Here is a 12,666-nt window from a genome sequence, read left to right on the forward strand (position 1 = left end):
AACCTATAATCATAAATATAAACGAAAAGATAGGGTGCATAATAACACGAGTAAAAAATACATTCTTTGTTCAAAAGTCAATTGAAAATGTCAAAATTAAAAAGAAAAGGTCGCCCTTGATCTCCTTCTTGACATGCAAGTACAAGTCCGTCCATTCTCCTTTTTTGTAAAAACAAAAGAAAAGTAGGAGTAGAAGGAGAGAGAGAGGTCGTTGTATAGCTAGCTATAAATACGGCCATGGCGATGGTCCGTGGCGAAAGCTAAAAAGGTTGCCGCCATCAGCACGCCACCACAGCAAAGCAGTAGGCGGCCCCAAGCGATCGACCTCCATGAGTTGCCAGGTCCCCACGGCGCCCGCTGCCATGCCGTCGCCACCCTCCGCGCCGCTCGTTAAGTTCCCGCTCCTCCCGCGCGGTCTCCTCTCCTACCTCCCCGCCAACCTCTCCTCCATCCTATTCCTCCCGCGTGCCGCGTGCGCGTCCACCTGTGAGCCTGCCGCCGCTGCTTCGCCGCCGCCGACGACGACGACGAAGAAGACGACGATGCCGCCTGCGCCGGCGTCTCCTGCCAAGAAGATGTCGCCGCCGGGAGCTGGAGCTCAGGAGCAGCAGGCAGGGAGCAAGAAGAAGAAGACGGCCGACGCCGCAGAGCTGGCGCGCGTGTTCGAGCTGTTCGACCGGAACGGCGACGGCCGGATCACGCGGGAGGAGCTCGAGGACTCTCTGGGGAAGCTCGGGATCCCCGTGCCGGCCGACGAGCTGGCGGCCACGATCGCGCGCATCGACGCCAACGGCGACGGGTGCGTGGACGTCGAGGAGTTCGGGGAGCTCTACCGCTCCATCATGGCCGGGGACAACAAGGACGGCGGCGCGGGGGAGGGTGCCGCGGAGGAGGAGGACGGGGACATGAGGGAGGCGTTCCGGGTGTTCGACGCCAACGGCGACGGGTACATCACGGTGGACGAGCTCGGCGCCGTGCTGGCGTCGCTGGGGCTGAAGCAGGGCCGCACGGCGGAGGAGTGCCGGCGCATGATCGGCCAGGTCGACCGCGACGGCGACGGCCGCGTCGACTTCCACGAGTTCCTCCAGATGATGCGCGGCGGCGGGTTCGCCGCCCTCGGCTGATCCGTCCACGGCCCTTCTTCTCTCATCACTTCCGCGTGATGCTAGTAGATCAGGTGTAGATATTGGCGTCTTCAAGGAGGAATTCACGTAACACGTCCGCTCCAAAGTTTATTGGTTTGTTCGTAAGATTTGATGGGCTTGCTAATTAACTAGCGTAACGCTTGTCGCTCGCAAAGGATTTCTTTGGGAAGAGAAATTCTGTTTTACCTGTATTTCCAGGGTTTTTTCTTCTTCTTCTTCTGTAAAGGTGAAACATTTTGGCACCTGCTCTGCGTGCATGGCCGCATGGGTAGCCCTGCTTGCTTTGCTAGTCGACAAAAGGTGTTCTGCACCTCTTGCTCTGTTCACCTCGAAATCTTTCTACTGCTCTGTTGATGATGCTTGTGCGTCCCGCTTATCTGACTGTGCACACTATTGTCAATATTTTGGCAGTCATATTTTGTTTAATCTTTTTATTTACAAATATGTTGCGACGAAGTTGTTGGTGTCGACAACGAACAGTATGCAGTTCGTTCCTAAACGACAAAGGACACTAGCCATCGTCTCAAGAAAACCTGTAATCAGTTTGAGATGAATTCTCCTCGTAATAAGCTTGGATGCTAGCTGCGCTGCCATGATGATTCTGTCGTCAGTTTGGGATGGAGTTCGTTAATTCGTTTGGAGTAACAACAGAGAGGAGAACAGAGAATAGATCCGTTCAATGCGTCTTTGGAGTTTGGACAGCAGCGGACGAACTCGCGCGTGGGGTACCGCAGTTATGTCGACTGGGGAGGGAGTCGGCACACGCAGCAGGCAGCCGTCCCAGCTAAGCTAGCGCGACGCCACCTCTCGTACTTACGTGTGGCGTCGTGGGCGGCCGGCCGCGTACCGACAATCTGACGTCAATACGGCCATACGGGCACCCACCTCTCGGCGTACAGCCAGGCTGCTACAGGGGCACGGCACGGAGCCGGACGGGGGACCTCGCGATGCCTGCGGCTCCGCGCCGACCACGTGATCCGCCTTACTACGTACGCCGCGGTCCACGCGCCACGGGGATACACGGCCGTAGGCGGCGGCGCGCGCCAAGCGAGCTGCACGTCCGTAGCACCCGGCCCCCCACGACGATTGGATCGGCCAACAGAAAGGATGCTGCCGGTGGAGCGGAACCGTGCCGCCGTGCGTGCTCGCTGCGGTCACGTTGACATTTGCCTCGTTTGTCCGCGGCGCGGCTTTGAACCAGAAACGGCCAACGGCCAACGGGGCGAACACATTATGACATTACTACTCAGGTCATGACCACCATCGTGTTGTGTTGTTCACTCCGCTGCCTCGGTTCACTTCTTGATTGTGGGTCGCCACCTCTGTGTTGGGCTCTGTTACATTGTTGGACTTTTCTATGCGTGAGGTGAGGTGGTCGTAGACCGCGAGAACACCGATGGCCGAGGCGAACGTTTTACAGCGCACGCACGACCTTGACCTGGCCTGCAGGCCTCTTCGTTTACTATGTGCTAACGGTCAAGGCCTTTTTTGTCGCTCAAGTTCCCTTCTATCTTGGGCACGAACCTTTCCTCGCCTAATTGTCAACATGAAACCCTTGCAGATACTGACTAGGCGCGACGAACGATGGGCTTGGTCGTTACGTGCTAGCGAGGGTGTCCATATAACAGTATTCCAACGCCGTCCTTTTCTACTCATCTGGCTTGGAAACACAGGGCGCCATCGTTGTGACGTCATTTGGTGGAATCCAATTATGCTATATTTGAGATAGCTAGAACATGAAAAAAATTTATAGTTATTTAATGATATAAACAATGAAATTACTTATTTTTCACAATAAAACATGGAGATTGTAACATCAACTCGTCACATAGGAATAGTGATGGTAAAAGGCCAATACCTATAGGCCCTTTTATAATTCAACCTAAGTAATGCCCGACACCAGTTATATTGTCCTCAAACCACGTTCCTTAGATGTTTGTTCGGTTCAAACTTAAGAGTTAAGATTTTCATGGTTCATACGCAAAAGGAGAGAGCCTCATTCTCGATGAATTAGGACCATAGTTTACCTTATTAGGGAAAGAGAGGTTATCCTATCCTGAAAGAACCACGGTAACCATGATGAATAAAGAGGGGGTGATCGTTTGACTCTTTAGGGGAAAAAATATGAAGATATATTTGTAAAAAAATAATTTATAAATAAAAATTATATATACATATTATTAGCAATCTAAAAGCCAATATTAAAAAAAACTACGATGAAACCACCAAAATAAATTTTGATTTATAAGTATAATATGAATAAAAAAACGTGGGTCAGAGATAACCAGATGAAATTTATCAAAAGAAGTTTATTTATATTTTTTAAAAAACTTGGTTAGGTCATCGAGCCCTTGCCGTTACCATATCGGAAGATAAGAGCATCCCCAACAGCTAATCTAAATTTAGTCATCCATATTTTTATTTGGATGATCATCTAAACTAGTTTCATCTTTCATATCTTTATGTACTCTACTAGATCATTCATATATGACATCCTCTATATCTCTTTAGAGGATGGAGAGAGATCATTTAAATATAAAAGTTCTCTCTCCTAATATGGATGACATCTAAAAATAGATGATAGGATAGCCGTTCTGTTGGAACTTATTTTGTATTCTTTATCTTCTATTTTCAGAATAAAGAATGGGATAGATTAGTTGTTGGGATGGTCTAAGCCGGTTAAACTGTACGGTAACGGTGGCAAGAAAACGCTGATCAGGGCCCGGCCGAACGAACTTCTGCGGCCCAGCTGCATCGGCCTGCTTAGTCCAGCGCAAGGCCAGTTTTTCTACGGCCCAGTAGGTTGTAGCCCGTGTGAGCGAGCGCACGAGATGCCCTGTAGGCTTCTGGCTTCCCAATCCGCCGCTGCAGTCGGCGCGCCGCGCCGCGCCCGTTAGCCCCCACGCCGGCACGGCGCCTGAAGCCACCTGCACCCGGCAGGCACCTCATACGGCGGCGCGGACGGTGGGGCCGCCTCGTCTCGTCGGCTGTACCTGCAACCGAGGCGGCGCAAGCGCGCGCCGCGTCCTCTCCGACGCCCGCTGTGCCGCGGGGGCGGCCGGCGGGGCCATGGGCAGCCGGGTGCTCTCGCTCCGGCGGATGGAGAGGAGGTGGCGGTGGCCGCGGTCGCGTACGACTTATCCCTCCTCCGGTGCTGTAAGTTCGGCTCCTCTCGACGGGAGGATGGGGCTGCGCGCGCCTCGTCCGTGCTCACCATCGTAAGAGACGACAGACCCTTCGACGATCGACCCCCCCCCCCCCCTCCTCTCTGCTTCACATTCTGCTCACTCGATGGGATGCATTAAATGCGTACTCCAATTAGGCAGGATTTGGATACATGGCTGTGTGCTTAGAATCATTGCTGATGTAGGTATTTTGACGATACCTTAGTAGCTTGCTGAAACTACCAGGTGTTTGATGAAATGCCGTACCGGGGACATTTGCCCAACTCGCTGCTCTCATTATTTTGCACTCGTGGGGTTTACCATGTTATGGTTCAATTTGAGTCCATGTGCCTGCTTGTTTCGAAATTCTGATGCTTTTTTAGTTATACTTCCCACAAGGTTCTTCACCGAGATCCTGGACTCTTCAGCCGGTGGCAAAGTTATAACCTTCAAACATACTTTTGTTTCCATACAAGTCGACCAATCAACTGTCCAAATCATACCATAGCAGAACCTCAACAAAAACCAGGAGATGCTGTGTCAGTTGATGAATCTGGTAGGCCCAAAGCAAAGAGGAAAAAGTTAAAAGGAAGAAGGGCGGTGATCAAATTTTTGAAATCCCTGAGATGGAAGAAGAAAAGGGAGTTTCAAAGGATGACTGCGGAGGAAAAAATTTTGTACAAATTGAAGCTAGTAAGTTCTACTGTCATTCTGTTATATGTTGTAGCTTATGCATTTGATTTGAGCACTTTCATGCAAAAAAGAATTAGTACCGCTCAAATTTCACTTTACCTAGAGTAATTTCTAATACTGTTTTTCATGTCATACCTTGTTGAGAATGACAAGGACACTCTAATTTCATTCTGGACAGAACTAGTTACCATTTATTATATTCGTAGGTAGTCTCGTTATGAAAATTTTCAGTGCTTAAAACTTTAGTTAGATTTCGATTTTCTATTCTCAATGCACTGCAACAATACATCTATGTTGCTAGTGTAACTAGTGCTCACATCGCAACGAAAGTATATTTGCTTGTTTGTTATGGCTCTATTTGTCAAATCGTCACTCCAAATATCTTGGTCTTTCATTTTTCCTTTCGCAATTTACCCTTAAAAGGCTCGAAGCAAGGAAGAACGAATTGTTGCAGCTTTGAAGAAAATTGAACCGGATGACCCATCAGAGCCTACCCATGATCCTGAAGTGCTTACACCTGAGGAGCACTTCTATTTCCTCAAGATGGGCCAAAAATGTAAAAACTATGTTCCTGTAGGAAGACGTGGGATATACCAGGGAGTGATCTTGAACATGCATTTGCACTGGAAAAAGCACCAAACACTTCAAGTAATTGTGAAGACATTCACACCAGACGAGGTTAAGGAAATTGCCTCAGAGTTAGCCAGATTAAGTGGTGGGATTGTGCTGGATATTCAAGAAGAGAATACAATTATCATGTACAGAGGAAAAAACTATGCACAGCCACCACCGGAAATAATGTCTCCAAGAGTTAGCCTTTCCAGGAAAAAGGTGTGCTTTCTTTCTCCTTTTATATTACAAGAATTAAGATATCAAAATCTTTAGCATAAGATATGAACTACAAAGCAAGGTTGGAAAAATGACCAAATAAACAGATAAACAGATGTTCCAAGAAGAACAAGCCATAGTAAAATCCTCCTTGACTAGTGGAAGGTGCTTCAGTAAGTTTTCCACATATTGTTCCTCATTTTTGGTTTATAAAATAGGATTATTTAATATACATATACATAAACTCTAAGCAGGTGGAGTATAGGGCATTATACCGGGGTGAACTGGTGAAGTTGGAAACAAATGTAGACAGTATATGCAAAACGAGAAGAAATAGTTGTCCTTTTGTGTCTTATCATCATTTCTAATGTTTAAATTTCCAATCAGGCACTGGATAAATCAAAATACAGAGAACGCCTCCGAGCTCTTAGGCGGTACATTCCGAGGCTTGAACAGGAGCTTGTAGATCTTCATGCACAGATGAAGTTAGCTGGAGTTCATAGAGGACTGAGTGCTGCAAAAGACATTACTTGTATTTCAGGTAGTGTAAACAGTTCGTCTTCAAAAGAATACTCAGTTCACAAGAGAAGTGTATCTGATCTCCTGTCAGAAAGTATACAAGGGTCTGCAAGGCTAGAGGATGAAAATTATGAGGTTGATAATGGTTCAACTTCAGAGTCTTACACATACTCTGAATCAGAGGATCTCTCTGACATTTTTGAGACGGACTCAGAGGAGCAGGTAGAGGTCAGCAAGGAGAAGCCGCTGTATCTAGATAGGCTGGATAAGTTTCCATCAGAAAATAATGACAACGAACCAGATGATTTTGAGGAGCATCTACGGAAGATTGCCTCGCTGTCTGATAAGACCGATTCATCTGCTAAAGAACTCAAAGTATCGGAGCTTGATGAGATTGATAAAATCTTCTTGAGAGCTAGTTCATTGCTGAAGAAAAGATGACGGTTTGGAATTTGTACATGGTGTTCATGATCTCTATATGCACTGCCAAAAAGAACATTTATGTACAGCAGAAGATTTGAGATATATATAGGTAATGGAATGGAAAAATCGCTGTATTAACAGATGCTGCTGAAGAGCGGAGAGGATTTTGGTATGGTACCATTCCATTTCTAAGTTGGGGTTAAGCCGTACCCATCTTATGATGTGTTGAAGCATTTATAAAGAAGTGTAATGAACTGTAATTAATCCTCGCTATTTTGAGTGCATGGTAGATGCTAAAGTGAGGTAATCTGCATTGTGTGCCAGCAATGATCCTTGTTCTCTTCATCAAGTTCAACCATTCAGGCCTCTTCTGTTGATCTTCTAACTCTATCCTGAGCTTCATATGTACCAAGGTTTTTCAGCTCATAGATCACAGCTATGCAGTATGCTTGTACCTGAATCAAACGATGGAATTTTCAGGTCTTCTGATCGATCTTTATACTGACAACACTGTTTAATGTATGGGTGATGGCTGATGATCCATTTTCTTTTTTGAAGACAGTACTAGTGTACTACTCGGTGTTTTCATCTATCTAAGACGCTGTGGTGATTATTGAGTATTGTGAATGATACTTTGAACATATGACATTAATATGTGAGCAGAGCACAGGGAGCAAGTAATTTTCGTCATGTCATACATCATAATTCATGCGCAACACCATGCTGAAAGTATCAGGCCCAAATGGTCTTACAATTACATACGCCCACACAGTAAAAATGTACTTGGCACACTTAGTACAACGATCGGGAGTGTTCTTTGCATACATACAAAATTACACCACTAGCATAGAATTACTGTTACATAACACATGTAACATCTCATGATTCCTCATCCAAGATCAGGAACAATGAAGAAGTCCTCATCGTCATCGGCTATCTCCACCCTTGGCTTCTTGCTTTGGCGTGCACCGCTTGCCTTGTAGAACCCCATGTTGCTTGCTGGCTGCGGCGAGGCGAAGAGCTCAGGCACCTCCGCTGCCGTGCTGCCACCCTTGGCCGGCGACTGGAGATGGAACAGATCGATGTCGTCGAGCCACTCTAGGTCCTTGAACCCAAGAGGCGAACCCTTCTGCAGCAACAGCAAAGCACAGCACGGAAGTTAGGTGGTGCTAGATGGACATCTCACAGCCATAGCCACAGGAGGCAATTCTTGATTTCTAAGCTGTTCGTATCTTGTGATCAAGAATGGTTTGGTTCGTTAGGTCCTTGCCTTGTCGCTGGACTCGTAGTCAGAGAGCTGCAGGAGATCCTCGACGGCCCATCCGGACGGCGGCAAGAACGGCGACGACGGCACCTCCTGCGCCGGTGCCGACACGGCCGGCTTGGGAGCCCCGGCACCAGCAGCGACGCCACCAGCCGAAGCCTTGGAGCTGCCCTTGGGCGCCGGCGGCGGGAGCTGGTCGGCGTTGGCGCTGCAGACGGAGCTGAAGCCGACGCGGATGCCGGTGGCGAGGTAGCGCTGGTGGTTGCCGGACAGCGTCCCGGGGACGTGGATGGGCTCGTCGCAGTCCCGGCAGAAGAGCGCCCTGTCCTCCACGCAGAAGATGAACGCCGCCTTCTCCTGCAACAACACGTAGAGACGCACGCAAGCTCAGGGTCTCGTACGTCTCAACGACGACGTGTCCGCTCTCCGAGCCGCACGCCCGAACGATTTCGCCCACACGAGCCGGCCGCCGCTTCTCTACTGGAGAAGGAGCAGTAGCATCGCACACGCACGTACCTGGCAGACGTCGCAGCGCGGGAGGGCGGCCGGGAGCGCGGCGTCGAGCGGGAGGCGCTGGTGCTTGCTGGCGAGCTTGTTGGCGGCGTGGATCTCGACGTCGCAGGCCTCGCACAGCGCCGCCTCGTCCGCGCAGCACACCACCGCGGCCGCCGCGGCCTCGCACGCGTCGCACTGGATCCTCATGCCGATGCTTAATTAGCTCCCCCCTCAAAACCGCACCCCCCCAAAGCTCAAGCTCAGGCTCAATTTCACCCAAACAACGGGAGGCGCCTAAAAGCTACCAAAAGCTAGTAGGACAGCGGCAGCGAGCAGACGAGTGAAACGGGCCAGACGAGCAGCGGCGTGACTGGCGCGTATAAAACGCGCGACGTGCGTCACGCTTGGCCGGACGGCACGGGCGCACGCACGGTTGGGTTGGGGGTGTGGGCCTCGCGTCGCGGTGGTGTGCTGGTTTGTGTGGTGGTGGAGACGGGACCCTTCCGGTTCTCTTGGCGGCTATAGCGATCGAGCCTGAGCAACACGGGGGAGTATCTCTTCCGGATTGTCTGGCGCTGGTTGCACGAGGCAGGCGAGCGAGCTGAAATTGATTTGGTCTCTGGAGCGAGCGAGTGGACGGGAGCTCGGCGGGGCCCGGCGGGCGATGGGAAAATCTTCCGGGGTATTGAAGACGAGGAAACTCTGGCCACTTGGAACTTGTAAGTTGCGGTGAGTACGCGCATTGCATGTGATACGAGGCGATTTTTCGGCTCGCTTTGGGCAGGATGTCTGTACATCACCCTTGCCGGACTGCCGGCGGCGTGCGGTCATACATTACATTTTACATTTTACATATGACTGATTTAGGCCTTGTTTGGTTAATCTTAATCATAATAGGATTTAAAGGGATCAAGGAAAGATTTATTTTATACCTATTATAATATAAAATTATTCCCCCTCAATCCACTCTAATCTCTTCCTCTCGGGGAATAACCAAACATGGCCTTAGGGGGAAGGAAAGTCATGTGCGCAGTGGATATAGATGCGACTATAACCAGACTTTTTGTGAAGAGTTAGGGAGTGTATTGAAAAACTCAGAGCCTATTCATTTTGGAGTAAAATGAAAAGACTGTACTCCTAAGTATTAGGTTTCTATGAAAGTTATTCGGTTTATATAAGTAACGTATAGAAAAAACAAAAAAACAAAGTAAAATTTCTTAAATATTGTAGATAGAACGCACATGAAAATTTTCATCCACTTAACATCGTGAGAAATTTCATATGGATTGATGTGGACGAGCATGCATATTCCTACACTTTTTCTATTTAATTGTGTTAAAATTCCACCAAACCAAATAAACCATTAGTTATCGTGAGTTAGAGAGGAGAAGTAAAGATATGCAAGACGATGTTATCCCTCGTCTCAAAAAGAACTTATTGTTAGCATACTTCACATATATCAAGAAAAAATTATAAAAGCTAGCACATTCTTTACTTTTCTAAACTTCAATACAGTTATTCTCTCTTTTTTTTTAATTTCTAAGGCATATGTATCTTACTTTATACTAAATTCTGATGCAATACTTGCTAAAAAAGTTTTGTGGGATAGACAAAAGGTGCTAGAAATGAAGTTTTTTTTTACGAAGAAGAGAGTAAGTTATTAGTGAATGATTAATTGTATATTAAATATTTTAATTTTTTAAAAATGAGTTAATACATTTTTAAAGCAGCTTTTATAGTATTTTTTGGCAAATAAACACAAGGTTTACCGGTTTAACAAGCATGTCAGAGACTCACAGTGGTGGCCACCTATGACTTCCTCTACCTGTTCAGCTGTTCTCATCTCGACTACAATCCTGGGGGCTGGGGTGCCGGGTGCTGCAGCCCCTCATCGCGATCTCCTCGCCTAGGTTCTCCACCGGTCGGCTTCGCCTCTAGCCCTCTACTCCTCATGGCTCCGCTTCACCCAGCCACCCAGGGCTGAAGCTAGGATCTGACCATGAGGGAGGCCAAATTCACTCCTAACTACCATGCTGATCCACATAGATTACACGGATAGTGTCATTATAAATTATCTATATTAGGTATCTTATATTGATAATAATTATTTTAAATTGTTAGTTCGAATTTAACTTTTTCTAAACTATATTTTTGCATAGAACCTCATTTACATGTATTATTCTGAACTTACATGTATAAATTAGAATACTGGTAAATAAAGTTCTATGTAAAAGCATAATTAAAATTAAAATTAAATTAAGAATTAAAAATAATTATTATCAAGATAAGATACCATATATAGATATAATTTATAACGACACTGGCCGCGCAATATGTGGGAGCCATCGTTCTAATTTCATTTTAAATGGTTATTTGTTCTGTCAAAGTGCCACATTGATAAACCAACTCAGCAAACATATCTATCCAGCATATTGTTGAATTGTTAAGATTGACTGGAAATGAGATACTGTGTTTGATTCGGAGCCTTAGACAGAAAAAAACTACAAACCGTTTAGTCGAGATGGATCCATATTAATCGATATAACCTTACATAAAACACAAATGTATTTGTAGACACGAAAGCAAGAGATTATTTTTAGTTGAACTTGGGCATATTGGTATGGACATACCTCTAAAAGGATCAATATACTAGAAAACTACATGCTTCTCTTGTGTTTTACAAGCTCGGCTAGACTATTTAATGAAGATGGGAGATGATGGTTTCAATGGAAATAATGAAGAGGGCCAGTTAATTGCATGTTTAAAGATAAGATCTTTTAGAACGTGTGATTCAGTAAAAAAAAGTTGAGTTCTTTCGGAACAAGTATAATAGCATACTGTAAACCGGCTAAATGTTGAGGTGAAAGAGTGAGAGAAGAAACGGACTATAAATTTATAGCTGGCTCGGGTATAAGAAAAAAAAACTCCGTGAGAGATAAATAAATTATATATTAATAATAAAAAACTAACTGCTGTATAAGTAAGTAAACTGAGAGATGGTTATAAAAAGTCAAACAAGTTACAACTGACTCGCTGACTATATTACTAGCCTTGCTCTCGGTGATGGAGAAAACATGCAACTCCACTTAAAAATCTAGCTCCACTTAAAGTGCACCGAATATTAGTTGGTTAGCAGCTGTAAACACTATTGCTCCCTCCGTTTTATAACATAAGTTTGGCTTTTTTTATAATTTTTGACCATTTGTCTTAATTTAAAAATTATGAAAATATCATTTATTTTGATTGTGACTTATTTTATTATCAAAATAACTTTAAGCATGACTTGTTATTTTTATATTTATATTAATTTTTTAAATAAGACAAATGGTCAAACTTTACACTCAAAGAAGTTATAAATATCTTACATTATAAAAAAGATAAAAAAGAGGAAGCACTTCGTAGCACGACTATTTGATCATACCGTAAACTTCTAGTGAACTTGCGTGACTCCTAATTAATGGCGTTGCTTAATTTGCCATCTCGTCGTATATGCCCGTAGGAAAGCACCATAATCCATAGACACACCTACCAGTCTTATTACTCACCACCTGCATCGATGACTCGCGGGACCCTTGCCGGCTTCTGATAAAAACTCGTTAACCCGGGTTCGCCCGACGTCTGGCGGTCTGTATATAAACTCATCGTCCTTTCGCATATACTTAACCTAAATTTTAAATTTTAGTTTTAAATTGATTCTAAGAACCTTTTTATCGAAGTTTACTTTCTAAGCAATAGTGTCTCAGGATTTTTATTATGTATGATCCTACTTATATATTTTTTTAATTATTACTAATATAATATATGATATATATATATATTATAGAAGTATATAATTAATTAAAACTATATTTTGTATATGTTAAAAAAATAATTTTCTCTTATTTTAATTTTTAATATATATTCTTAAGATGAAGTTTTTGTCCTGCGATGCTTTTAGATTGATATATATATATATATATATATATATATATATATATATATATATATATATGTTTCTTTTTTATTGAAAAGCCAAAAGACGATGGAGAGCATCTCTCCAGTGGCGCGCGCGGTGGGTGACGATGGAACACCGATATTTCACGACGGACGAACTCGCACGCCCGGCCTAGCAGCACGCCAACATCTGAGCCCGCAT

The 12,666-nt window shown here is 45.3% G+C and overlaps 3 protein-coding genes across 3 annotated transcripts; 2 read left to right on the forward strand and 1 right to left on the reverse strand.

The window, feature by feature from the left end:
• The first annotated feature begins 249 nt into the window (after positions 1-249).
• On the forward strand, positions 250-1,732 carry LOC102712160 (probable calcium-binding protein CML22). Its single transcript, XM_006652392.3, has one exon. The coding sequence runs from the start codon at positions 330-332 to the stop codon at positions 1,122-1,124; it is 795 nt and encodes a 264-aa protein (XP_006652455.1). The 5' UTR covers positions 250-329; the 3' UTR covers positions 1,125-1,732.
• A 2,313-nt stretch (positions 1,733-4,045) lies between these two features.
• On the forward strand, positions 4,046-7,401 carry LOC102712716 (uncharacterized CRM domain-containing protein At3g25440, chloroplastic). The gene is made up of 4 exons (XM_006652394.3): positions 4,046-4,363; positions 4,693-5,002; positions 5,426-5,833; positions 6,218-7,401. Exons 1-4 carry the CDS (start codon positions 4,215-4,217, stop codon positions 6,788-6,790), a joined length of 1,440 nt encoding a protein of 479 aa, XP_006652457.1. The 5' UTR covers positions 4,046-4,214; the 3' UTR covers positions 6,791-7,401.
• A 52-nt stretch (positions 7,402-7,453) lies between these two features.
• LOC102712437 (B-box zinc finger protein 24-like) lies at positions 7,454-8,895 on the reverse strand. Its single transcript, XM_040522944.1, has 3 exons — positions 8,553-8,895; positions 8,043-8,393; positions 7,454-7,901 (listed from the first exon to the last, which is right to left on the reverse strand). The coding sequence occupies exons 1-3, from the start codon at positions 8,736-8,738 to the stop codon at positions 7,662-7,664; spliced, it is 777 nt and encodes a 258-aa protein (XP_040378878.1). The 5' UTR covers positions 8,739-8,895; the 3' UTR covers positions 7,454-7,661.
• Between the last annotated feature and the right edge of the window lie 3,771 nt (positions 8,896-12,666).

Source organism: Oryza brachyantha, chromosome 4, assembly GCF_000231095.2.
Source record: "Oryza brachyantha chromosome 4, ObraRS2, whole genome shotgun sequence".
NCBI classification, from domain to species: domain Eukaryota; kingdom Viridiplantae; phylum Streptophyta; class Magnoliopsida; order Poales; family Poaceae; genus Oryza; species Oryza brachyantha.